The 27,743-nt window shown below is 52.2% G+C and overlaps 1 protein-coding gene across 24 annotated transcripts in view; it reads left to right on the top strand.

Moving 5' to 3' along the window:
* PARD3 (par-3 family cell polarity regulator) overlaps positions 1–27,743 on the top strand; it is a 507,188-nt gene that overhangs the window by 321,858 nt on the left and 157,587 nt on the right. For 22 of the 24 annotated variants that reach the window (XM_070056191.1, XM_070056180.1, XM_070056187.1 and 19 more), the window contains one exon: positions 13,770–14,001. In XM_070056191.1, coding sequence (XP_069912292.1) covers positions 13,770–14,001 — 232 coding nt within the window. Of the gene's footprint in view, positions 1–13,769; positions 14,002–19,203; positions 19,320–27,743 lie in introns of those variants that run through there. The other 2 variants (XM_070056194.1, XM_070056195.1) reach the window with 1 other exon arrangement.

A 27,743-nucleotide genomic window follows, 5' to 3' on the forward strand; every position in this document is an offset into this window, starting at 1 on the left:
AAGCTGGAATCAGAAATAGAGCCAGGATTCAGTCCAGGTGCTCCCATTGGGATGCAGGGGTGGAGTCAGGCCTCGATCTGGGCACTCCCGTTGGGATGCAGGGGTGGAGTCAGGCCTTGATCTGGGCACTCCCATTGGGGTGCAGGGGTGGAGTCAGGCCTCGATCTGGGCACTCCCATTGGGGTGCGGGTGTAGAGTCAGGCCTCAATCTGGGCACTCCCATTGGGATGCAGGGGTGCAGCCAAACTCCTGCCTCAGAGAGTAGAAATAATTTACGTCGATTATACATGGTTTGTGATTTAACACTTAGCAAAGCCACTTCTGTTACACATAGCTAGGGCAGGCTGGTGAGCGAGAGAGCTTTAGATGAAAAATAGTGCACTCGGGAGGTTTGAAGCAGAGTGATGGGATTTCTGCCCGCATGCCAGGGACGACGGGCTTTGTGTGGTGACATGATTTGCGGAGCAGAACTAGGGGCGGGCGTGACTGTGCTTCTGCCCCCTCCCCTGCTTCTCTGCCTAAACCTGGTGCTCCCAGGCCCACGCAGCCGCTTCTCGCCAGATCACAGTGCCTGTGTGATGCCCAGCCTGGGCTCCGAGAGCCTGCGTCGTGGGAGTGCTCGGCTGTGCCAAGTCCTCTCCCGCTGTGACCCTCTTTCCTCACCGTCCTGACCACCATTCCTAGAGATCTGGCTTCTGTCTGTCCTGGAGGTGTCTTAAATTAAAAAAAAAAAAAAAAAAGGTTGCTTCTCTTCCCGGTTGCTTCTCTTCCAGTCCAGCTCTCTGCTGTGGCCCGGGAGGGCAGTGGAGGATGCCCAGGTGCTTGGGCCCTGCACTTGCATGGGAGACCAAGGAGGAAGCACCTGGCTCCTGGCTTCGGATCAGCGCAGCACGCCGGCATAGCAGCCATTTGGGGAGTGAACCAACGGAAGGAAGACCTTTCTCTCTGTCTCTCTCTCACTGTCTAACTCTGCCTGTCAAATAATATATATATATATATATATAGAGAGAGAGAGAGAGAGAGAGAGAACGAGAACTTTGGCTCCTTGGTAAATGTTCATATGTGAGTGCATTTATGTTTCTCTGAGTGTGTGTGTATGCATTTTGAAGCATCTTGGGTCTGGTTAAAGCGCTGTCTGCATTCCCAGGTAACCTGCGTTATTTCCTATCGCGCATCACTCGTTTCAGTTGCAGGCGGAGGTGAGCTCCTGAGAACGCAGGGCATGGTCTTCATCCTGTAGGCTCAGCCTGTGGCATCCCAGCAAGGTCCACAGCTCCACAGCTGATGTTATCCCTAGATACGCTCACTTTCCTCTCCAAATGGGAAGTGATGGATTTTGAATGGAAAAATAGTTCATTAGAGTGTACAGCTGTTTCACCAGTTTTGGAAAAAATGGTAAATAGACACATTTGTAAGTCAAAGATAGATAGATGCTTGTGACATGTGCCCTAAATCATGCCACGCCCACGGCAGCCACACAGTGACCTATCTTCCTTTTTCAGACCTGTCTGTTGAACTCGAGTTAGACAGAAGACAACTACTGCACACTTCCTGCTTCTGCAGCTCTGTTGTTGAAACTGCATTTCTAGGATGGAGGGGGCAGGTGTTGGGCTCAGCAGTCAAGTGGCTGCTTGTGGCACTTCCTGCATTCCATAGCAGTGTCTGGGCTTGGCATCCTGCTCCTCTTCTGATCCATGCTCTGCTCAAGTGCACCAGGTGACAGCTCAACCAGTTGGGTCCCTACCACCCATGTGAGAGACCCAGTTTGAGTGATGGGCTCCTGGCTTCTGCCCGGCCCAGCCCTTCCTATTGTGGGCGGTTGCAGAGTAAACAACCAGATGGAAGACACACATCTCTTTCTCTCTCCTTTTAAAAAAAGGGCAGTGTGCACACAGAAATCCAATTCCAATTCTGATAACTTCATCCCATACACTTCTTTTTTTTTTTTTTTTTTTTTTTTTTTGGATAGGCAGAGTGGACAGTGAGAGAGAGAGAGAGAGAGAAAGGTCTTCCTTTTGCCGTTGGTTCACCCTCCAATGGCCACCACGGCTGGTGCGCTGCGGCCGGCGCAGCGCGCTGATCTGAAGGCAGGAGCCAGGTGCTTATCCTGGTCTCCCATGGGTTGCAGGGCCCAAGCACTTGGGCCATCCTCCACTGCCTTCCTGGGCTACAGCAGAGAGCTGGCCTGGAAGAGGGGCAACCGGGACAGAATCCGGCGCCCCGACCGGGACTAGAACCCGGTGTGCCGGCGCCGCTAGGCGGAGGATTAGCCTAGTGAGCCACGGCGCCAGCCGAGGATTAGCCTATTGAGCCGTGGCGCCGGCTATCCCATACACTTGTAACAGTTTGAGATTTTGGTCAAAGCACTCACATTCCTTGAGCTTTAATTTCTTCACTTGTAAAACTGAACATTTGGACAACGAGACCATTGACACTCCAGTTGACTGTAGGGACACGTGTGCTTTGGGGAGTAGGGAGCTATCAGCTCTACCCCTCACCTTCCTGTCACCACGCCTCTGCCTGGGCAGCTGTCTGAGTAGTCACTGTTGTGTATCAGACAGGATGGTTCGTGGGGTGGGAGTTGACCTGGTGGTTAAGATGCTAGTGTCCCGTATCAGAGCCCCTGGCTTGGATCCCTGGCTCCGTCTCCGGATGAGTGCTCATTGCAGACTCTGGGAGGTGGCAGGTCATGCCAATAATTGAGTTTCATGTGGGACCCGCATTGAGTTCTCAGCTCTTAGTTTTGGTCTGGCCTAGCCCTTGGCCATTGAGGGCATCTGGGGAGTGAACTGTCTGATGAGGATCTCTCTGTCTTGTCTGTCTCTCAGAAATAGAGAAGCAGATAGATGAAGAAAAGGGAGCTTGCACTTTGAAGCAGCAGCGTCAGAAGCCCTGGTGTAGGGAGTTTCTGAGGCCCCTCCTGGTTTAATAGCCCGTGGTTCTCACATGTGGTCTCTCTCACACCTAAATCCTGCCTGCTGCCCTCTTGGCTCTGTGAGGCCTGTGCAGGGCACAGCACCGTGGCTGGTTTGGTCCTGCAAGGCCCAGCGAGTGATGGGGTCACAGTGAGTGGTGGGCTCACAGGAGGCACGGGCAGCCCTGTGGGTATGGGAGCCAGGGAGTGAGGAGACCAGTGAGGCGGGAGGCGTGTGGTCCTGTGTGGGCTGGCCTTTGGCTGCACCTGCTGTGCTGCCCTGGCCTTTGTGGGTCGTGGACCTTTCCTGCCTCGGCTGACTTAATTTTTTTTTTCAGAAGACAAAGAAGTCTGACAAGGGCAGGGCACTGTTAATGGCCACTGAGCCATTGCCTTTCCATGTGGCCAGATATGTGGACCTTTCCACCTCCATGGTGAGCACGCGGTGGTGGCCAGGCGCCAGCACTCCCAGCCTGCTCTGTGTGCTTACTGGCCCTGTGCTCTCCCCGTCCACCATCGCCTTGGGGCTTGGCTTCTCAGGGTCCTTTCTTGGACCTGGTTGGCTCAGTGCCTGCGTTCTGAGGACGCATGGGTTCTGCGTCCCCATGGCACATGGCTCCGAACGTGGAGAGGGCTGTTTTCGGAGCCGTCAGTCTTTGTGACACAGGACGCCTGTGAGGGTGCAGTGCGCCCTGGGGGTTTTGGGGTGCAGAGGGGCTGGTGTTGGAATACTGCCTAGGAGAGAGCAGGGTTACCTGTGCTGCCCTGTCTGTCCTCTGCTCTAACCTCAAGCTTGCCATCTGTGAATGAGGACACCTGGGAGCAGGGATTCATGGCGGTGTGCACAGTGGGCCCAGCCACTCCCTGGTGCCAGTGCTTCATGGCTCTGAACAAACTGGCCTCTCTGGTGGTGGTGACTTCCTGGCACAGGCACAAGACAGAGGCCGAGCAGCTTGGGCGGGGGCCACATGGGATCTGCTGTCTGTCATCTTCCTGTGGGGATGGCAGGAGCCAGCGTTTTTGTCTTCCATTTAATCCATCTGGCGCTCCGTGTTGCTTGTGTCTGTCTGGATCAGGACGGAGCTTGGTTCGCTGGGACCCATTATCTCCGAGGCCCTACCTGCGTTTGACAGGTCAGGGCATCAGCATCTGCTCCCTCCGCCATGCAAATTACCCGCCCAGCCTGGCACGCAGCAAGTGGCTTCTGCTTCCCGCACCCGTCCCGTCTTGGCACCAGAACCCTGCGCGCAGTAACACTGCTTTGTTTAACTTCTAGAAAATTCATAATCCCGTTTTCCATAATTAAACGTTGCCACAAAGCATGAGCCTCGTTATCAAGTTAGTAACAACTTCGTGGGGCTTTCGGAAATGAAACGCCTCAAAGCTGAATGCCTCCTGCTGATCTGCGGATCTGTCAAGTTCAGGTCTGAGCCGTGAGAAACCTGATGCCTTGCAGACACGTAGAGGCTACTTCTGAGTAACGTTCCTGCTGCCCTCCAGCTCTGTCGGGAGGTGAGGTACACAGGGCTTAGGTTTCCAGCGTGAGGTCGGAAGAAACTCCGTAGACTTGACTGAACTGGCTGCCTCGAGCCTCTGGTGACAGTATGACATTGTTCTGTTACTGTACAGTCACAGAACTGCATCTGAGGTCTTGTCTCTCCCAGCATTCATCTCTTCTGGTGACAGTATGACATTGTTCTGTTACTGTACAGTCACAGCACTGCATCTGAGGTCTTGTCTCTCCCAGCATTCATCTCTTCCCCACCCACCTTTCATCACCACCCATGTAAGCAAAATATTGCAAACCCAGTCTGATTTTATCTTGACCGAACCCCACTGAAGTATAGGAAGCCTCTGTGGAAGAACTCAGAAGACAGGTGTAAGAGTCCAAGCACTTTGCAAACTGGCTCCTATTTGGCTAATCCTTCTCCATGGGTGATTGGACGTTGATGTATGAGATCTTGTCTAACGGTGTTGGGAGGCGAACAGCCTATCCTGCCATTTCTGCCAACCGTGTACATTCATATCCCCCTGTGGTTTAAGGAAAGGCACTGAGGTTGACTCTCAGGGAGTTTCTGACTCCAGCGTGCGTGTCGGCCTGGGAGGCAGCACAGCTCCTTCCCTTTCATTTTACGTGAAAAGTAAGAAGCCGAAAGTGCGCTGGAGACTCACCTCTGCTTCTGATGGCATCCTTATTCCTCACCGTTATCCGGAGAAGCTGTCAGCCTGCACCGGACAGCGGGCACACCCAGGAAGTATTCGAATTCTTGTCTTTCAATCCTCAGTCCTTTGATTCTTCTAGAACATTAAACCTCCCAGTGGGAGGGCCCACCCTAAGGAGGTGTGGAGTATTTCAGGTGCTTCTGAGTGGCAGCGCCCAGATCTGATACTGGGCTGTGGGTTGCTTGGGGACAGCCCCTGGTCGGCACCCTGGTTCCAGTGCTGCTGCGCCAGCGTGGGTCCGTGAGAGCTTCCCTAGCACTGAGGTTTAAGATAGGGGCAGAGCATGGATCAGAGTCGACCTTTAGAAACAGTTGACGAGTTCCCGACTGCTGGGGCTGTGGGCCAGCGATGGGCCGAGCAGATGTGCTGGAGGTGGGAAGGCGAGTTCTGGCGGGGACTGACGAGACGCCATGTTGGCCTGCTCAGCAGCCCGCGAAGAAAGGCGGATGGTGATGATGCTGACGGGGCTTTGCTCACTAGCGCTTCAGGCACCCAGAAGTGTGGGGTCCTCTCGCCATGTCGCCGCTCCCTTTCCAAGCAGTCTTTGTTTTCCCTCTAGAAGTGGGATGTTACCCTGTCTTTCCAACCTAGCGCAGGCCCTCATTGTGAAGCGTGATCATGGTCTCCTTGTGGGCCGCTGGTCTGCTCTGTAAGCTGCGAAATCCCTCTCGCGTTCTCACAGCCCTCCAGCTCTGCCTCTCCTCCTCCTCCTTTCTTGTGGTTTTTCTTTTCTTTTCTCTTTTTTTAAATTTTTCCATTTATTTGAAAGGCAGAGTTGCAGAGAGAGGCAGAGAGACAGTTAAGATCTTCAATCTACTGGTTGTGTCCCCAAATGGCCCACAATAGTCAGGGCTGCACTTGCGTGAGGCTGGGAGCCAGGAACTCCATCTGGTCTCCCCCATGGGGGCCAGGGACCAAGTACCTGAGCCGCCCGTTCTGGATCGTTCCTGTCCACACTGTGCACATCCCGCGAGGTGCAGCTTCTTACGCAGTGCTGTTTGCACTAGTTGGCTGCACCAAGAAGCTGTTCCTGAGCAATCTGGTTCTCTCTGGACCCTCCAGAGCCCCCTGAGTCTACAGAACATGCCTGGGACTGGGAGTGGAAAGTGCTTTTTCAACATCAGTAAGTTTTCGTGGATCCCTCAATACGGGTTCTGTTTCATGGTCATTAAGAACACAGACGTTCTGAATTCTCAGAAAGAAGGAAAGGAGAACAAAAGAGTTCATTATGTGTTGTTGGGTACTGTATCTTTGCATTTTTATGCTTCTGTGTTTCTGTTCTTCAGAAGATTCTGGGCAGTGGCATCTTCAACACAGCAAACATTGCTTTGTGTCTTGTTAAAACAGAGCTGACAGGAAACCCACTTCTTGTTTCAAATACAATTTCCAGTGGCAGTTTTAACTCTGGAGTTGTCAGCGTGGCCATTCAGTTCCACGCGGTCAGCAGCAAGGACAGGAGTGCCGTGACTTGGCTGTCCATTATCTTGTGGACTGGAAACAGCCCGCGCGTGGGCTCCCCTGTGGTGCTAAGGCCACCTGAGCACCAGCAGAGGGTGTGCTGGGCTTTTCAGTGTTGTCTGGGATGGGGGTGGAGAGGGGGACTTGACGCTCACATGTGGGAGCGCCCTACCGGCTCCATGGCGGGGCACAGCTCACGGAGAAGTGTGGAGCATAAGGCAGGTGGGAGGAGGGGCTCCTGGAACACAGCCCCAGCTCTGTGGGAGGGTGACGCATGGCTTTTACCCCACCATCCACACAGGTTGACCAAGGTGGAGTCTGTTTAGGGTAAAGTGGCTTCGGGGTCATCTGTCTTTGGGGCCGTGTCTCTCTAAAGGGCATCAGTTGGACATCTGCTAGCCGCAGAAGCCCCCTGTGGTCCCTTAGTCACATGTGTTGCCTGGGCTACCACCTTGACGCTCTGGGTTCTTCTAGCACTTCTGAGACCCCACGCTTGCTGTAAAAGCTCCCCAAGACTTGATGTTTCCTGCAGCTTTGTGAGGGGCAAGGGAGAGTTCTCTTTGGTTTCAGAAAAGGCTGTCTTTCCACTGCTGAGAACTCACTCTGATGTTAAAAGTAAGAATCCAGAACAGCAGATCTGCCATCAGACTCCATCTGGATCACTAGCTGTTCACCTCCTAATTTTCTTTCTTTCCCAGAGAAACAAAAATAGTGTTTACGTCCCCAGTGTGCTCAGGTCCTGGCAGGACCTGGCAGTGCTGCCGAGTCCAGTTCTCATTGACTTTTATTGCATTTTTTTAACCTAACATTATTTAGTGGAGAATCAAGATGGTCAGTATTCGCTAAATCTGGAGAAGTTACTGATGGCTCGTTTTCACTGAAGTTTCACGTCTGATCCTTTGTTTGCTAAAGTGTGTTGCTCCTGGTGCTGGACTGGGGCTGAGCATTCCTAACCCTCGGGTGATTTTCTCTGGATGGGGGGTCACAGACTTCTGCATGCTGTTGGCTCATCCAATCCCGTGGTTGTTCACTTGACAGACATTCAGCATTGCTTATTTTGGCCTTGCCCTCGAGAGAGTACTTGTTGAATGGTCAGTAAGAAGTGGATTTATGTTATCCTTTTAGTTTTTGCATTTCCTGTATTTCCTGATCAATCACACTGTAGATATTCCATAACTGTTTGGCCGTGAGATTTGTACAGCATACCTGTTAGGATGCACTCAGTGGCATTTAATAGAAGATCTGACTCAGTCCAGCTCAACCCAGAGGAAACACATCATTTTTCATCACTGAATTCTGGAGTTGGGCAGCTTTGAGGTTTATTTATTAAAGATTTATTTATTTGTTTATTTGAAAGCAGACTTACAGAGGCAGAGGTGGAGGCGGGGGTGGGGGGCATCTTCCATCCGCTGGTTCACTCCCCGAGTGGCCACAATGGCCGGAGCTGGGCTGATCAGGAGCCAGGAGTTTCTTTCTGGTCTCCATGTGGGTGCAGGGGCCCAAGGACTTGGGCCGTCTTCTGCTGTTTTCCCAGGCCACAGCTGGATCGGAAGTGGAGCAGCCAGGACTCAAACCATATGGGATGCCAGCACTGCAGGTAGAGGCATGCCACAGCACCGGTGCCTGAGGTTTATGATTCCGTAGCCTAGCGGTGTCTCCAAAGACCCAAGGTCTCCTGCCTCCTCGTTTCCCACTCTCCACGACTCTGTTCATTCACAGGGTACTTGCTGGGGCTTAGAGACTTTCTGTGTCCTGATCACATGTCATGGATGTGAGTGAGCTGTCTCCCCAAGCATGCCGTATGTCCATTTCAGTGTAACTACCATGGACCAACAAGTCAGCTGGGCATGGCGCCTAGGAGGTGGTGTGAACTTAATAAAGATTCCCCAACTTGGAGCTGGATTACATTCATGAATAGTCAGGGTCCCATTAGGAAGAAGAGAGGGAGAAATCACTGGATGAGCATCCAGCAAAGATTGACAGGAATGTCACCTCTCAATTCAAGAGTAAAGACTGGTGACCGTGGGGCACAGAGTCTGCTCTGGACAGAGAGCTGCTCGTGATGGCTGAGATGGGCAGCAGTGATGGCGCGGGTGCAGTTCGCTGGACCTGAAAGGTCCCCGTGGCAGTGAACACGAGTGCCCACTCTTCCAAACCTTGTGCTAGTCTAGTTTCCACATGGTTCCTTTAAGAATTGAGCAGCTTGGTTCTTAACGTGAACTAGAATTTTAACTGAGGTTCGTTTGGCATGTGCTGAAAACACGGTAATTAGGGACGCCTTAATTGCAGAAGGACTGTGCTGCCGTAAGGAGAGACAAGCAGCTTCATGCTATGCCTTCTTTCAGACAAGAAATTTGCAAATACTGTCCTCCTAAGCAGTCACATGGGAAAGTAGCTGATAGTTCAACGTGGAGCAAGTTAAAACAGGCAGAGATGTAGTCAACAATAGAACTCTGTTTGGAAGGAGATGCTTTCATTGTGCAGGCTGTATGTAAAAGGAGAGAAAATCTGTAACAAGGAGCAGAATTTACAGAGAATCAAGCAACACAACGGATGCAGCATTTAAAATAGTGAATTATATGATACAGGTTTATTAAGTTCTTGGTTTGTAATCTACTCTATGAACACAATAGATCAAGCCATTTATCACTAGTGCTTCTCCTACTTGAAGCATTGTTTGTATGATTTTTTTTTTTGTCCTATTTTGTTCTGGTAACTGTATGACTATTTTGTGTTTTCTTTAAAATATTTCAGTTGTTATAAAGTTAGTATTAAATGGACAGAGTTTGGTTTTAACACTTAAAATCTGACTTCCGTGTTGGAGTTTTTGAATGTGTATATATATATATATATATATATATTCAAAAATTAAGCACGTACAGCTGCCTGATTTGAGCTTTATCAAACCATAGTCTTTCTTCAGAGGGGAAAGATAAAGTGAGAGGTTCTTATTTTTTCTACTAAATGATTTCAGAATTTGAAGCATATATAACGTGGAACTCTAAAAGAACATCTTATGTTTGCACATGTGAAGATACATATTGCTAAATATTTTTAATTAGCTGGCATTGAGAGGGATTGGTTAAGTCAGTACACCCCCAGCAGAGTTGCTGGGTAAAGCATAATCTAAATTGGAACGTTTAGAACATAAAGAATCCTCAAATGTATCTTTGTAAACTGTCTTCTGTCTTGGGCAGGAAACTGAGGTAGGAGCTCTAATTTCTTAAAATGAGATATAGAAACCAATGTTAGTAGATGATTTAGTACTTTATATCACCCAGCTTAGAAAATAAGTTGCATTACATATACCAGAAAATTATTGCAAATACGAAAAAATTGGCACCAAGCGTGCCATCAGCATATAGTGAGCTGTGAAGGCACTGCCTTGGTTCCGCTGCCGAGCCAAGAGCAGAGCAGACATATGCCCCTTGAGCCCCTGCCAGCACTGTTAGGCAGAGAGCGAGCAGAATCACTCCTGGTACTTCCATTCATGATTTATGATAATGGTTGCTGTGGAAGACTGAGTCATTTTCGTTTATTGAGCTCGTTGTTTTGTTTATAGTTTCAGACGTGGTAGAGGGTCGTTAAATCCATTAGATGACACATATAGCACTGATAATAATAGCATAAAGATGTACCAGAAACCAATTAGAGTGAAGCCAAAGGGCACTGGGCATTCCTGTTGTTGCTGGGGCTGGGTTGTGGTCGCCACGTCTGCTTGATTGGCGGGCGAGAGGCATTTCTCTGAAGATGGAAGGGAACACCGGGGATGAGATAGAAGTCGTCAGTCCCATTTCACCAGTGGTTCTTGGTGTGAACAGCCGCTGCTGAGCTGCTGCTGTCCTCCCAGCAGCTCTTTGTTCAGGAGCCAGAGGCTGAGACGTGGACAAGAGGTGCGACTGCAGAAGTGCAGCGGGGATGCAGGGTGAAAGTGGTTTCTGGGAGGGAATCCTAGAGGTCACCAGCGTCCACGGTTCATTCGCGTTAACAAAAGACCTAGGTTTGTAGCTCCCAGGACCTTGGGAGAATTGTTTCATAATGAGCTGACAGTGATCTGGAGTTTGTGACCACACCCACTTCCTGTGGTCTGCAGGCACAGGGGGGGTGCCATGTTCAGGGTGGTAGGGATGATGCTGCCACCCTGTGGGAGCACCCATCTGGAAAGGCCACATGTGATCATCAAGGCCAGGATGTTTTTCTCTGCTCTGTGTGTAATGCAACAATTCCAGCCTCTGGGTGGTTTTTGACCTCGGGGGCGAGGTGCCTCCGTGCCACACTGGAGTACCGGGGTTTGTGTCCTGCCTCTGTCCAATTCTAGCTTCCTTCTAATGAGGCAGCAGGTAATGGCTAAAGTACCTGCCACCCTGTGGGATACCTGGGCTGAGTTCTTGGCTCCTGTTTTCCACCTGGCACAGTGCTCACTCAGGATCTCACTCCCTTGCTCTCTGCCTGTTTATGTCTGTCTGTCTCTCAAATAAATAAAAACAGCTGAGGGTTTTCATGACACTGCTTCTGAAAGTTGTAACTGGTTTCTTCACAAACCTGTACAGGAACTTTCAGTTGATGGAGTTGCTGAAGTTCAGGTGCAATGATGCAAGAGTAGAAAGTGTGCAATGATGTGAGAGGAAAGAAAGGGCTGCTTCCCCGACGAGGGGAAGGACGAAGTTACTCCCAGTGAGCTGCAGAGTACTTCCAGATTCCCACAGGGCTCTGTTTTCAGTCCTTGTAGCTAGGGTGTGAGTTGCTGGAATGGAAAATGTGTTGACTTTTTAACCAAATGTATCAAAAGAAGAACTCTGCAACTTTGTCTTTGTAGAGTGCTAAGTGGCTGGTATTTAAAAAATACAACTGTAGCACTTGGGCCTGACAGGCATCACTTGATTGTCTCCTCTGATTTGTGGGAGTTTGGTAGCAGAACACTAAGATATCAGACTGTGTTGTCTGGTCCGTTGACACTGCATATTGCTTATTCAATGGCTCCTCGCTAGCGGAGAGACCAGACCTCAGTTCCCTGGCTGCCTCAGCTAGACCAAGAGGTCAGCTCCTTGCAATCAGTTGGGAAGAAGCCTGCTGTCCCATTGGGCCCTCTGGTACTAGAAGCACAGCAATGCTGACCATACTTTATGTGTTGATGCTGGAAATAAAAACCCAAGGACTGGCTTGAAACCCCTGTAATGCCTGCTGTCTCTGGAAGACGACTTCATATAACCAGTCTCAGAAAAGACTTCTCCATACATCCTTGCTTCTTACTTAGTAGAGAAATTCTTGAAGGCCTTTTGCTAGAGCAAAGCTTACTTTAATCTCTTGTCATTCACGTGCAAAATGACTGGAGTATTGCAATGCCCTTGGACCGTCTGCTGACTGAGTGTTGGTTCCAGGAATAGGACACTGTCAGCACTAAGTAGTTTTATCTGTGAAGCCCGGTGGGTTGACGTCATTGATTGGTTCATAGTCATTTCCCATCCTCTGTCCAGCTACTATTGTGGAGCTGGGCACGTACAATTGTTACTGGAGAAATGCAGGGTTCTTGTCTTCGTGCATTAAAGAATTCAGGCATGAGACAGAGTAGTGGAAAGTAAAAAGTAGCAAAGTTTATTAAGGTAGAGACATCCACAAGAACAGATGGGCACCTCTCCAGACAGGACCTGAGAGAGAGTGCCCAGTCGCTTGGGTGGGGGGAAGGTGGGAGGTTACATGGTTGAGTGGAGAGATTACACCTGGCCAGACCAGGTAGGCAGCTCAGCAGAGAGGCAGAGGGCTGAGCACACAGTCCGGTTGAGACCGGGGGTTTTTAAGGAGATGGGTCTCTGTCCTCACACATCTCCTCCTGAAACAAAGGACTTTATGGCTGTAAATACTAAGAAGCTCCTATCTGAGTTTTCCCTTGAAGGTATCAGACAGGAGGAAGCCTAGCTGGCGCCATCCTGGGTTCAGAGGAAGGGTGAGCAGGACCCCCTAGAGAACGGGGATCCAGAGCAGGATGTTTGAAATGCAGATACTGGGCTGCATCTGGGAGATTGTGGAAGATTTGTCAGGCAAAAGGGGCGGGGACCTCCACCTGGCAGGTTATCAGGTAGAAGGGGGCAGGGCAGGATGCGAAGGCTGGGCTGCCCCTGAAACATTATCGGGATGACTTTGAGATACAGATGCGTATGCTGGATATAGACATCTTCTCTTTAGGCCTGTCATACACACATAAGCTCATATGTAACTTCCTACCTAACACAATGACTTAGAACATATAGAGCATTTATGTGTGGTGTTGGCTTTGTGCAATGATAATATAACCAAAACTCACAGATGCTGTGATTGTCCACCCTGGCAACAGGCAAACAGATGCACTCTCGTGTGCAGTCATCCTAGGTGGGTACATCTGGGGGCCCGAGGAAAGGGGTCCTTGTGCTGACCCTGATGTGCCTACTTATGAGCAGTGCAATTTGACTACTTTTAATTTCAACTACTTTTAGCTGAGTTAATCTGTGTTTTCCTTGTCCAAGGAAAAAGACAACAATTGGGATGGGCTGCTTATACTTTCTTGGCATCCTGCAAATAAGGTGTGCAGGCCCCTTGGGGTGGTGGAAGCTATGGTGGGGCTCAGAACACTAAGTCCTGGCAGTGCTGGAGGAGGAGGGGACATGGATGCTTTGGCCAGGAGCAGCCCCCTCCTGTCCGTGCCTGGGAGCCATCCACCCCACCTATGTGCCATCCATGTCTGCTCAGATTTTGCTTTCTAAAGACTTATTTATTAATTTGAAAGAATTATAGAAAGGAAGAGGCAGAGAGAGATTGTCCATCTGCTTTTTCACTCCCCAGATTTCCGTGGTGCCAGCGTTGGGCCAGACTGAAGCCAAGGTCTTCATCCAGGTCTCTCACATGGGTGACACTGTTTTCCTAGGCACAGTAGCAGGGAGTGAGTTTAGAAGTGGAGCAGCTGGGACATGACCTGGCAGCCATATGCGATGCTGGCGTCTCAGGTGGTGACTTCGCCTGCTGTATTACAATGCTGGCCCCACATCTGCTCAGATTTAAGCTGCACCGCTGTCCATGGCATCAGCAGGACCACACTGCAGTGGAAGATGGACGGTAGTGGAGTCCGCATGCGCGTTTCCACCTGCCCGTCTCTGTCACTGTGTCTCACTGTGTCCCTTACTTCTTCCTTTTTTTCCTTTCCAAGTGGAGGAAGACACGGAAGAAAGCTCTCGGTCAGGAAGAGAGTCTGTGTCCACAGCCAGCGACCAGCCGTCCCACTCCCTGGAGAGACAGACAAACGGCAACCAGGAGAGGGGTGACAAGACCGACAGGAAAAGGGATAAGACCGGGAAAGAGAAGAAAAAAGACAGAGACAAAGAAAAGGACAAAATGAAAGCCAAGAAAGGCATGCTGAAGGGCTTGGGAGACATGTTCAGGTAAGGCTGCACCGACCCAGCCCCTGCCCCCGGAGTGTTAGAAACGCTCCGTGCCACCGTCATAGACACGCTTGCCTGGGCTGCGGGCTGTGCCCTGTCGCACATGTGCCCACAGTGGACCCGCGTGTGGTTAGGTGGCACCAGACCACTGAAAGTGCCCATGTGCAGATCTGAGAACCACCTTGGAGGTCCTTGCACAGCTTCCAGTCACAGCCACTGTAGTGTCCCCTTCTTGAAGTGTCACACCTCAGACGCCTGCCAGCCCGCTGAGCTGCTGGTAGGAAAAGGAGGGAAGAGAGCAGGAGCCCCAGCGAGACAAAGGGCTGTTAACACAGTGTTTATTCTCTGTGTGGGAACAATGCTTCATTATTTAAATGCAACACAGAGCTCAAGTTAGTGGTAGCATTTAGAGGTTCATTAATAACAAGTCTAATAAAAAAAAGTTACAAATAGAGCTTCAATTAAGCTGTGTTGATTAATTTAATACTCATTGCTTCGGTCTGTGACGATGTCATTAAACATAGTCTCTGGCTGTTTCTTGACAGTTGTTTTTGTGCCCCTAAATTATATTCGAGGTTATTTAGCATGTTTTTTTTTTTTTTTTTAACAAATCATGCCATACAATTAAAGTGACAGGTTGTTCAGAAGTCGCCCCCAAACTCTCCCTTGAATGCCCGTCGAAGGTGGTTTGTAACAGCCAGGCATTAAATGTTAAATACGAGGATGGCTTTGTTGTTGCATAAATTAAAGCCGCACACATAGCAAGGTTGGAAATTGAAAATGGCACAGCCATTTGACTTTTCAGAAAGTAGTTATCCCGCGTCACACAGCCCCTCCTTTGGCCTGTTCTGAACTGCCAAATGTGAGCAAGCGTTTTCGTCTTCGTAGAATTTCTTCACTTGTGATGCCAGGGTTGACCTCCATAAACTCAGGGACCTACAGGTAAGTGAGGCCGGGAAGTCGGGGAATTGTGGCTGTGCGGCCCAGCAGGGGTGCTCTGAGGACATCCGGGTACAAGTGCGTGGGAGACAGAGACTCACTACAGACTCAGTGCACTCAGGGCCTGGGCTCCCAGCAGTGTCACCTTTAATTTAAATGGCATTGGATTCCCGTCGCCCAGTGCTTTGGAACACAGGGTTTCCATCAGGGGTTTCTTGTTTGTTTTTTGCTCTTCTGAATGCATTGTTTGGTCAGGTCATCTTTCTTCGTTATATTCCAAGTCCAACAGGACTCCCTGGGTGAAATTGCTTGAACTGCCACTTTGCGAGTTTCTGTGTTAGCCAGGGGGCCGTGCAGACTGACAGCTCGTCATCTAGCACCTGCATAATGCACGCCATTATGGCTGCTGCCCAGCGATTAAAAACAGGGAGCGTGGAGGACTGGCTTGTTGGCTTTCACGCATCAGCCGGCATTCCTGTGATGGATGCTGTGTGCTCTTCTTGTCATGGAACAGAAGATAAGCCGCTGCTCGTTCAGGGATCTGTTAATTATGAATCACCTTTTTCTGCAACCTGCAAGTGCAGAGCAGAGGCCTGTGGTCGAGCTTTCGGTTTGGGACCAGGAGATTGCAGAGAGTGGGGCAGTGTGTGTTGTTTCCGGGAGCCGTGATAAGCAGTGCAGTGTGGCCCTCCGCCTGCTAAGGGTGCTGCACACGCCACATGTGCTGTATCTAGCACTGCACCTACCCTGCAGGCTCTTCTGTGGCCTGTCACAGGAGCCAGCGTCGTGATAGAGTGGACCCATTTGTAAACGTCACAGGCCTGCTCGTTCTTGAGAACTGAGCTCTTGGGTTTGGGTCAGAGGCTGAGGTTTTTCTGAAAGTTAGGAAGCAGCTTCCCCCCCGCGTTTGCATTTTGCAGTTACTCCATTGTGCTTTACTGGGAGCTCTGATTCTGAGATGATGCCCACTGATTGGGCTTGTGAGGCAAGTTCAAAAGTAATTCCGTGGAAAACTGAATGAAAAGAGGTTTGTGGCAGGCGTTTGACAAGGTTGTTCAGACACCTGATCTCATACCAGAGTGCCTGGGTTTGAGTCCTGGCTCTGCTTCTGATTCAGGTTCCAGCTGAACCACACCCTGGGAGGCAGCAGGTGATGGCTCAAGTGCTGAGTGGATCTATATGGAGCTCCTGCCTCCTGACCCTGGCCTGACCCAGCCCTGGCGGTTGTGGGCATTTGAGGAGAGAACCAGTGTATGCACGATATGCTCGCTGTCTCTACCTCTCAGATAAAATGAAGTATAAAAATAGTAAAAGTTTATATTGGTGCAAAGTTTGAAATCCATATATAGGTTATTCATAGAATGCATTTTCCATGACCTTTTGGAAGACCCATGTATGCATGGATTTCAAAATTTTTTTGTGCCCAAATAAACTTATTTTTAAACTTATCTTCTACCAGCTTTGTGACATACACGCTCTCGTGTGCTGATCACTCCTGCAGAGCTTTTCCCAGCTCCAGGCTCGGTGACGTCTGCGGCAGCTGAGACTCTGCAGTGGTTCTAGTATTGATGCCATTGAGGTCTGGAGCTGCAGTGGTTCTAGTATTGATGCCATTGAGGTCTGGAGTCCAAAGGACAGAGCCTTTCTCCCAGGAGAGCAGCACAGCCTGCGAGGCATGCCCGAGTGATGCTGTCTGCAGAGCTCAGCATCTTGTGTGTGTCCTTTGGACACGGCTGTGTTCTGTCTGGTTGTGGCCCACTGAGGATCGCGGCTTGCCAGGCGCCATCTGTGTTAGTGAATCTTGACCCCGAATCTTCCTTCCCAGCACTGTTACATGGCATTAGTATTTAGAGCACTGATGTTTTAGCTACCTTCCCTCCCTACTGAGTGGGATTGCTTGGGACGAGTATTCCCTCGACTTGATTCTTTTATTTTTAAAATTTATTTATTTTCATGTCCTTTAAAACATAGTGACAGAGGGGAGAGAGAGAGAGAGAGAGAGAGAGAGAGAAATCTTCCATCCACTGGTTTACTCTCGAAATGCCTACAACAGCCATGGCTGGGCTAGGCTGAGGCCAGGAGCCTGGAACTCCCTCCAGGTCTCTCACATGGGTGGATCCAAGCACTTGGGCCATCGTCTGCTGCCTCCTAGTGCATTAGCAGAGAGTAGGATTGGAAGCAGAGTAGCTGGGACCAGAACTGACACTTGAACATGAAATGTGGGCATCCCACATGGTGCCTTCACCCCTGAACCACAACACATACCCCCCATTTTTAACATAGGGAAGTGCAGTAAGACTTCAAAATTGCTTTTTCTTTCTTTCCTTACCGATTTATTTATTTGAAAGACAGAATTACTGTTGTGGGGGGAGGGGCAGAATATCTCCATCTGATGATAAACTCCCCAAATGGCTACAATGGCTGGGGCTGGGCCAGGCCAGAGCCAGGAGCCTGGAACTCAGCCTCTGAGGCTCCCACGTAGGGGGCAGGGGTCCACGCACTTGGCCATCTTCCGCTGCCTTCCCGGGTGCATTCACAGGGAGCTGGATCAGAAGTGGAGCAGCTGAAACTGGAACCTGCTCTCCCATGGGACGCTGGCATCTCAAGTGGAGGCTGAACCCGCTGCGCTGACACCAGCCCCAGCCTCTTCGTCTTTGTTTCTTTCTGAAAACAAAGATGTAATTTCCTTAGCTTTGTTGCTTTTAAATAGCTTCATCAAAGCCCATCTCTGCATGGACACATCTTGGCACAGTGAAATGTTTGCGTGTGGTAGCGCCAGTGCCAGCCTCAGGTTCAGGTAGGGGTGTGTCCCTGAGCTGCTTTTGTTTTAATTTGTGGTTCAGGTACAAGGAGGAAGGGGCAAAAGGTTAGAGATGCCAGGAGCCGGGGGAACACTTCTCTGGGTGAGTGCAGCACAGACCAGCCCTTCCCTGCGGAGGGCCTGGTTATCTGAGGCATGTCCTGCCCTGTAAAAACAAGCCCAGCTTCCACACCCACTGGCCCTGCCCCACCCCACCACACACACCGTGGCTTTTGGTTAAATCTGATGAGAGCCGGGTAGCTGGGCCTTTCAAAAACAGAGGAATCGCATGGCTCGGTGCTGGGGGATTTGCTGTCGCTGGCGCCCACAGACACATAGATTTCTATTTCACACATTGAACGGGAGGCACAGGAGTGACTGAATCATTCACACACGGCCCCAGGAAGGAGTGTTGTGAGTCACACGAATCAATTTCTCTAAATTACGGAGGATACGGAGCGCCACTGCTGTCCTGATGCATGTTTCAGTTCACAAATTTAAGTCTGTAAGAAATGAAATAGCGAACATTGAGTGTTTTGTGTCCCTATTAATTTCTCCTCGCACCTATGAGGCCCTGGCTCCTTAAATGAAATATCTTGTTGTCTTAGAAACCTGAGTGTGCCTCCAGAGCAGGTCAGTGCAGCCCATTCCCTGTGCCCAAGAGCACCGCAATTTTGAGCCTGTGTGTGTGTGTTGGCGTCTCAGGTGCTTGGCTCTTTAAATGTAAACCGCTTCAACACAGCTGAGAATCCTGCTGCTATGTGATACTGTCACTAACGAGGGACCAAGTCTCACTTTGGAAGGAGGAAGATCTGTTGTGAGTGTTTTACACGTGTTTGTTTTTGGAGCAGAGCGACAGTGTTTCCTAAGCAGTTAGTCCCATCTCTAAATTGATGTATGCAACAATACACCAGAATCCTATATTCTTAGATACTGCGAATTTAAAATCACGTGTTCCCTTTTTTGCCAGCCCTGGAGTAAGTACAATTTGATGTTGCTTTGCTGGGAAATTGGAACCGTTATCATCTCCACGGTGTGGAATTGTGTGGACTCCAGCTGACGTCTCGGACGTGACCTTGCTGAGCCTGCCTCTGGTCTATTGCATGCTGGTGTCCCTCCATGGCAGCTGCGAGTGTGGCTGGGGCAGAGCGAGAGCAAAAGCCTTGCTGTGATCCTACCATTAACATCAGATCCTCCAATTATAGTTTGCATAATTGTCTGGGATCCCACCCCCACCCCCACCCCCAGCATTTTTTCTGATGCAGTTCTGTCACAGGAGGCGGTCTTGCTCGGTGGGAGTCAGATCCACTCCCCTGTCTTCTGTGTGTAGGACATTGGCGTTTGCAGCACAGCATGAACAAGATCAAGTTTTAAATGCGGTCGGCACGCCTTGGGCTTGGAGCTGGTCACAGGCCTGCCTTGTTTGTGTGTACTAACCCAGTCTGTGCGTGTTTCTCGTTTAGCCTGGCCAAACCGAAGCCCCAGAAGAGGTGACCAGCGAGCCAGACTCAGTGGTGTCTTGAGCAGCGTATATTGCACAGTTGTTTTTTAAACAAACAATAAATTTAATTTTAAAGAATTCCCAGTGGCTGTTGATGGATTTTGTTGACGTCATCAGCGGGTTTGATGGTTTTGTCACTTCTGTATTTGTCATTCTGGAACTTTTGATTCCACGCCTGTGGTGGGGGCACATCATTAGCCTCTCTTCGTGGTGAAAAGCCATGTTCCTTGCTGCTGGTGTGATTAGAAACCACCAGTGCACGCGAAGTGGGTGTTGGAGTCTGCGTGTTCATGGCATATGCACAGCCACCCAGTGGTGTCGTGGCACTGAGTGGGAACAGGGCCATGAGTGAGTTGCAGGAAAGAAGCAGTGTAGTGGACTGGGCTGATGCAGCTGTAGTGTCGTGGGTGAGGTGTGAGCCCGTGATGACCAAATAGGCCAGTTTGTGAGGGCGTTGTGGTGAGGGTCTGTCCCCTCTAAGCATTGCAGACTTTAGACAGGAAATGGGGCTGTGAGGGAAACAAGTGTCTGGGTTCAGGGGACTGATGTACGCGTTCTTCCAGCACTAGGAAGTAGAGCTACTCGGGTAAACAGTGATGCTGAGGTGGGGGGGGCAGGGGGGGGAATGGAGAGAGAGAGACAACATGCATGTGAGAAGCATGCATGTTCTGTGAATGTCAGTGTGTCTGGGAAGAGTGTGCCGGCCTCGGTTGAACCACACAGTCCAGGGCTCGTGCAGGTGCACTGTAGAACGTCCTGCTTCAGAGAAAGCCTCTGCCTTCCAAGAAACCTAATTCATCGTCTCTGTTATCCAGACACCCGGGATCTCAGAGGAAGACTAGTTAGCTAGCTCCGCCTTCAACAGTGTTAGAATCACACCCTCACAAAAAGTAAATGGGAAGAGGGAACCCATTCAATAAAGAGTGTTACGGAGTTGGACTGCGTGCCTGTGAGAAGGATGTGACTGCTCTCACTTGGTAGCATTCCCACGCCCACCCTCACCCCACGCTGGCCAAGCACACAGCCGCCTGTGTCAAGCAGGGAGGCACAGGTAATGGTGTCTGATGGTTTGTTTCAGGACACGGCTTGGGGTTCTCTGTGCCTCTGGCTTCAGTCCAGCATGGATCCCTGTGACCAGCTCCACATGGGTAGCCTCCAGTAGCATCCTGTGCAGTCGGCTGGTGGCTTGGAGAATGCAGTTACAATAAGTACTTTCAACCCTGCCCCTAACCACGTGAATCCCCGGAGCAGTGCTTTGTAGGGAAAGAAAGAACCTCATGAGAGAGAGGTGCTGCTGCATTTTCTTTGCTCTCGCTTGCTCCCTGGACAGCAGAAGCCCAGTTATGTCCTTACACGTCCGGGGGCTTTCTTTGGCATGAATCTCCAGTGTGTGAATCCCACGGACTTCATGGATGGTCCTTTTCATTTGAAAAGAAACAGAGCTTCCTGTTCTTAACACTGGGAAATAAGTGCCAGACAGACCTATTCGCAGCAAAGACAGGTTCTAGGGGAGCTGATCCCTCTGCTTGAGGCGTGCTCCTTTTCTTGTTAGCGCCTTTTATAGAGAGAACCTCTGACACCTGCAGAGGGGACGGGGAGGCGGGAGGCCCGGGCAGGAGGCTCTCCAGGCCCTTCACTGGCTGCCGTCTTCACAATTTCTCTGCCACGGACCTGTGGCGCGGGTGTCAGCGATGACACCTGCTTCATCGTCTCTGTAAAAGCAGACCTTTCCCTAAAAGAAATTTTTGACACTTCTGAGCTGCTAAGTCAATTTCACTTCCAGGCTGGGTAGAAAATGGAATCCTTTTTTCTGCAACTGATGTGAAAATTGAAGAGCAGTGACTATTCACGTTCTAATAACCTGGGGTAAATAAGCGGCGCCGCACCGCTGCGAGGCGGCTCGGGTAATGGCATCCACCAGGACGTGTGTGGGAACAGTCTTTCTGAGCTTTCCATCTGCTGCCACCACCGCGCTGCAGCCTCTACGTTCTGTAGAAGGGATCGAGTCCTTGCTGTTCCGGAATGAGTTTCCACCCGCCACAACTTCTTACATAAATGCAACTGTTTTACCCTCATACCAGGGAGAGCCCTGAATGGGGTTCTTCTGACCTGGGTTTAATCATAGCCAGTTGAGACGCTAATGATGAAGTCTGTAGTGAAATAGCCCTGGCTCCTGTAAACCTTTCCACTTCTCTGTGTTTGTCTTTGTGTAGTTGACCCAGCCACAGTCCACACCCAGGCGAAGCCCCTGAAGCCGGCATGGCCCTCTCTCGGGCATCACTGCCTGGCTGTCTCCTCTCCCGTGTCCTTGGTGCCCATCCTTGTCCTCCAGCATGGCGTTGTTTCTTCCATCTTAGCCCCACCTCACCCCCTCCTCCCCAGCAAACTCCTTGGCCAGTCTGTGTTTGCAGTCTCTCTGTTGTTTTCTCTTCAGCTGCCTTCAGCGAACCCTTTGATCCTGCCCTGTCCAGGTCACCAGTGCCTGGAGAAGTCCACGTGCCTTGTCACCTGTCCTCTGCATCTGCCTGTGACGCTGCATATCGTGGGGACCAGTCTGCCAGCTCTGCTCCTCCCTCCTGGTCCCTGCCCTCCCTGCTCCTTTGCAGATTGTGTCCTGTGCTGTTCTGCAGGTCTTAGGGTCAAGGGCTGGCCCTGGTCCTCGCGTCTCCCCCGCCTCCTTCAGTAGCAAACGGCTCTGTGCCCAGTATGCAGTCTGCAGCTCTGCGGGTGCCTTTAGGCTGATGACTCCCTGCTTCCTGTCTCCAGCCTGGGCACTCGGAGCTGTGCACCTGCAGGGGCCGCTGTGTTCCTGACATGTTCACTGCCCCTGCCTCTCCCCCCTTTCTCAGACGATGGCGGCCGCCCTCCAGCTAGGTTAGGTCTTAATCTGGGGTAACCCTGACCCCATTTGTTCCCTGCACCCCACCTTCAGTCTGTGGAGGAGCAGAAGTCTACCTGATCTGATTCCAGCAGGGTCTGTCACCCTAGTATTTTTTGACCCCCAGCACCGTGTTCCCGCAGGGCCAAGGACGCACTTATCCCCCAGCAGAATCAGTGGCATGGGTCAAGCACAAATCACAGGGACCCTCTCTGAGTCGTCTGCAGTCGAGGCTGTTTTGGTGGCTCCCCATCCCCTCTCCTCCCACATTGGCAGTGGCCTCAGAGCCACACCCTTGTGCCTGTGGTCTCTCCTTGTCGTCATAGCCAGATGGTGCCATGCTTTGCTCTCAGCTTCAACCCCAGTGTGCTACACTTTGCCCTGGCATTCAGCCCCGCTGTAGCCTTCTGGGTCACTCGGTAAAACTGAAATCTTTTGAGTCCCCTGCTGGGCCCCTTGGGATGTGGCCCCTGTTGCCTTGGTCCTTGCTCTCTCTAGACCTGGGGTATCTTTGTCTGAGATGCCGGTGGCTTCGCTCTCATGCCTTTTTTAACATCTGGCCTTTTCCACAGCTGCATGGGGTTGAAAAATTCTAGGATGACACACCCTGCTGGAAACAGAGCAGGTGGGCTCCTGCACCCCCACACACTGAATGTGGGGTACACGGAACAAGAAGGATCAAAGACTACCCAGGTTTGGACCTAACCTACCTGGAGGGTGGCAGCCATCATCGGAGGAAGAGGGGAGTGGCAGGGGCAGAACCCAGGAAGTGTCTACGAGCTGGTCCTTGGGACTCCTCTGTAGCCAGGCTCTGCCTCTGTGCCTGGAGCCCTGTGTCTCCATCTGGCTCTGCTGGGGGTAACACCCCCTTGGGGAGCCCCACCAGCGCTCCAAAGCCCGGGTTGAGGTCCCCGATGCCTGGCCCTCTGGGTTCTCACGTGGAGGAAGTGACTTCTAGCCCCTTAGCTCCTGGGATCAGGAACACACCCCCCAGCAGGCCTGATCAGGCCTTGCCCTTACTTAGGTGCGCCCCTTGCGTTGGGGAGATGGGGGAGGACTCCCTCCCACAGGACCCCACTTCCTCTCTGAATCCTTGAGCCAGGGTCTGCCTCTGGTGCCATCCACACTGCCGGACACCGGAGGGCTGAGAGTGGCCAGCGTCAGCGGCCAGCTGTGTCTGTGTGGAGCCCTGGCTGTGGGAAGTGGGCCCGTGGTCTCTGCCCCGAGGGAGGGGACAGCCCTTCTTCATGGCCCCTGATCTGCTTGGTGTCCTTTGTTGTTGCGTTCACTTCTCTCTGCCATCGGCCCCTACCCGAGCGTTCCCGTTACCTCAGCCACACTGGGACGCTGGCCCCTACCCGAGCGTTCCCGTTACCTCAGCCATGCTGGACTTCGGCCCCTACCCAAGTGTTCCCGTTACCACAGCCACACCAGGACGCCGGCCCCTTCCTGAGCGTTCCCTGCTGGCTCAGCCACGCCAGGACGCTGGCCCCCACGTGAGCGTTCCCAGCTAGGTCAGCCACGCAGGGACAACTGCGGGCACGTGAGCATTCCTGTTACGTCGGTTTCTCTGTCTCTGCCGCTGGTGGTCGTGGACCGCAGGTGTTTACCCCATCTGTCAATGTTGTTTTCTCTGCTGCTGGCCCCCACGTGAATGTTCCCCGTTGTGGCAGAGAACTGGTGGTCATGGCCCCGTGAGCATTCTCCATTACCTCAGCACTGCGTTCTCTGCCGCTGGCGGCCACGTAAATGTTCCCTGTTAACCTCGGGCAGACATTCTCCACTGCTGGTGGCCACAGCCTTGTGTGTTCCCCTGTCAAGTCAGCACCGCTTTCTCTGCTGCTGGGCGCAACTGGCCACGTGAGTGTTCTCCGCCACTTCAGGGCCACTTTCTCTGCCGTTGGCCACCACGTGAGTTGCCCCATTACCTCAGGGGTACTTTGTCGCTGGTGGCCATGGGCCACGTGAGCGTTCAGCGTGGTTTACTCTGATGTGGCCACCGACCACAGGAGTGTTTCTTGTTACCTCGGTACCACTTTTTCTGTCACTGGCCCCCACATGAGCTTTCCTGTTACGTCAGCCATGCTTTCTTTGCCACCGGCAGCCATGGGCCACGTGAGTGTTAAGCATGGTTTTCTCTGATGCAGCCACCAGCCACGGGAGTAACCCCTGTTACTTCAGTGCCAATTTCTCTGCCACTGGCCCCCACATGATCATTCCCAATACATCAGCCATGCTTTCTTTGCCACCGTCAGCCATGGGCCACGTGAAAGTTCAGCCTGGTTTTCTCTGATGCGGCCACCAGCCACGGGAATGTCCCCTGTTACCTCAGCACCACTTTGTCTACCACTGGCCCCCCTGTGAGCATTCCCCTTTACATGAGACCACTTCTCTGCCGCTGGCAGCATGGGCCACGTGTGTCTCCCACCTTATCTTAATGCTGCTTTGTCTGCTGCTGGGCGCCACTGGCCACGTGAGTGTTCCCTGTCACTTCAGGGCTGATACTACCGCTGCTGGCTGCCACGTGAGCATCCCCCCTTACGTCAGCGTCGTTTTTCTCTGTTGTGGCTGCTGGCCACGTGAGTGTCCCCTGTTACCTCACTCCACTTTCTCTGCCGCTGGCCACCATGTGAGTGTTCCCGGGTACTTTCTCTGTCATGGGCAGCCACTACAACCTGAGGTTCACATTATGTCCGCCTGTCTTTCTTGGCTGCTGGTGGCCATGGGTGATGGAAACGGCCCCAGGTACCTCAGACTCCTGCCCAGTCATGCCAGGCAATTCTCATCTTTGAGGCTGGGTGTTGTGTCCTTGAGGGGACATAGAGTCCAATGCGGAGCTGGCATTAAATCTACCCTGGTGATGTCTTCCCACCCACAGGATGGCAGGCCTCATAGAGAAGCTAAAGTCATATGCCACAGCAGGGGGAGTTGGCACAGGGCCACATTCTCCTGCAGGCCACCCCTACGCCAGGGCAGCCGACACCCGGCTCCTGCCTGGCCCACAGGGGCACTAGGGATCCGCACCCATTGAGCCACCTGGGCCCAACTCTTCCCCTGCAGGCCGGAGTCTTCCCTCCAGTGGGGGTGGCTTCATGCTGTGAGGGTCCCTGGGTTTATAGCGTTCCTGAATCTATATCACAGCTGCAGCTAACAATAGCTCTTTCTCTGGGCTTACGCAACAGCTTCAGGTTAGAAAAACAAGTGGAGACGGCTTACCTCTGCGTGCAGGGAGGTTGAAGGAAGATGAAGTCAAAGGCGCTCACGGTTGTCAGTTCCTCCATTTCTCCTCTGCCAGCGGACTCAGGGGCCATTGGCACCCCAGACCCGCCATTCAGGCGTCGTGGGGGAGCTGCTGGTCCGTGAGACTTTCCCCAGGACGAGGCACCCCCGGACTGGCGTCCTCCACCCTTGCGGCCGCCGGCAGTCAGCTCCTTGCGTGTCTGTGCAGGCGCACGTTCTGCTGAGCACGCCGTTTGCAACAGCGCAGCTATTTAATCCTCACAGCAACCCACAGCCCTCACAGGGCTGTTCTCGGCCCTGACTTGTCGGCAAAGAGAAACACTGACGATGGGAGAGCGGCGGCTCACCACGGTCACCCTGTGCTCTGGTGGTGGCGACTCCCTGGGTGGGGTCATAGGGCAACCTCCACCCAGCCCACGCACCCCTCCTGGGGGGCTGTGCCTTCTGCCATGTGACGTGGCGTTGCTGTTGTGTGCACTGTGAAGATTCCTTTCACTGGAGCTTGGAAGTGTAGAAGTTAGTAGTTCTGAACTTGAACTTTTTAGTTCCTCCTTGATTGGTGTAGCTCTCTGTCTGTGGGCCTTTCTGTCTCAGAGAGGGATCGCATTTCTCATTTAAACACGGCCGCCGGCCACATCCCCCTGGCCCCTGCCCATGCCTTCACTGACCACCGTACACGGAGGCCCTGAGGATGGTGATTATGAGACCCCTTCCCTCCTGCTGCTCTCCTTCCGTGGCCTTGGAGTCCTGGGCTGCTCTGCACCCCTGTGCAGCCTCCTGTCTGGCTCTGCTACAGTTATTTCTTTATGTTCTCCTCTCACTGCTAAGAAACACTTGCAGGCTTCCTTTGCTCTACCAACCCTCTACAGATTCCTCTGCACCTCGCCCGGCCGCACCTGTGCCACCCATGACCCAACCCTGCAGACTCAGTGGCTGCTCCACACCCTGTGCAGCACACGCCCTCGGGCTGCCTCCTGCGGGGCCACTCAGGGCTGTGTACCTTGTACCCAAGTGAGTGCCTCCCTCCCAGCCTTCACTGACTTCCACTGACTGTGGGGAACGCGTGTTTTTAGCCAGTTCTGCTTTCAACCTGATTTCAGGCATTAGAAGTGCATCCCAAGTTTAACTTCCTGAATTCCTAGAGGAAGCTCCTGGCTTCAGATCCACCTAGCTCTGGCCTTTGCGGCCATTTAGGGAGTGAACCAGCTGATGGAAGACCTTTCTCTCTCTGTCTCCCTCTCTGTAACTACCTCTCAAATAAATAAAATCTTAAAAAGTACTTCAGTGATGGAAGTCCTCTTGTCTTAGGTGGTAGGTAGCTATGGCCTTGATGAAACTGACAGCTTTTAAAGTTTATTTTGTATTTGTTTGAAAGAGGAACAGAAAGAGATCTCCCAGCATTGGTTCACTCTCCAGAAGCCCACTGCAGCTGAGCCTGGAGCTGCATCCAAGTTTTGCACTTGGGTGACCGGGACCCAAGTACGTGGGCCATCACCTGCTGCTACCCTGGGTGCACAGCAGCAGGGAGCTGGACTGGAAGCAGAGAGGGGCCTCAGACCCAGGCACTGGGAGGCAGAATACTGGCCTCCCAAGCAGCAGCCTAACCTGCTGGGCCACCACCCCTGCCCCAGTGCACAATGTTGAACACATTAGCACGTGAATCCCTGGGTAGAGCAGAGCTGCGTGAGACCAGGTCCCTTTTTGGGTGACTGTGGTGAAAATTGCAGCCAGACCTGCTGGTGGCTGAGGACGGAGATGAGCTTCCCTCCAGAGGTGGACTCCAGGGGACTCGGTTGTTCGCTTAGGTGCTGAACGCAGAGGGAGAGGGGACCTGGTCAGCGGGGCAGACCGTCATACCCTAGCATGAAAGTCTCGGGGGGAGATCACATGCGGACCCTGTGGGATGTGTAGGATCTGCCATGTCCACAAGGGCTCCCAGTGGAACCAGGGGAGGGCTGAGCTGGACATGGAAGGTCATGCCTGGAGCCAGGCAGAGTGGGGAACAAGCCAGGGCCAGAGGTCTGAGGTCCCTTCTTATAGTGGGGCTAGCTGGCCGGTGCCGCGGCTCACTCGGCTAATCCCGGTGCCGGCACACCGGGTTCTAGCCCCGGTCGGGGAGCCAGATTCTGTCCTGGTTGCCCCTCTTCTGGGCCAGCTCTCTGCTGTGGCCCGGGAGTGCAGTGGAGGATGGCCCAAGTCCTTGGGCCCTGCACCCCATGGGAGACCAGGAGAAGCACCTGGCTCCTGGCTTCAGATCAGCGCGGTGTGCCGGCTGCAGCGCGCTGGCCGCAGCGGTCATTGGAGGGTGAACCAACGGCAAAGGAAGACCTTTGTCTCTCTCTCACTGTCCACTCTGCCTGTCAAAAAAACATTTTTAAAAAATG

Source organism: Oryctolagus cuniculus, chromosome 13, assembly GCF_964237555.1.
Source record: "Oryctolagus cuniculus chromosome 13, mOryCun1.1, whole genome shotgun sequence".
Classification (NCBI taxonomy): domain Eukaryota; kingdom Metazoa; phylum Chordata; class Mammalia; order Lagomorpha; family Leporidae; genus Oryctolagus; species Oryctolagus cuniculus.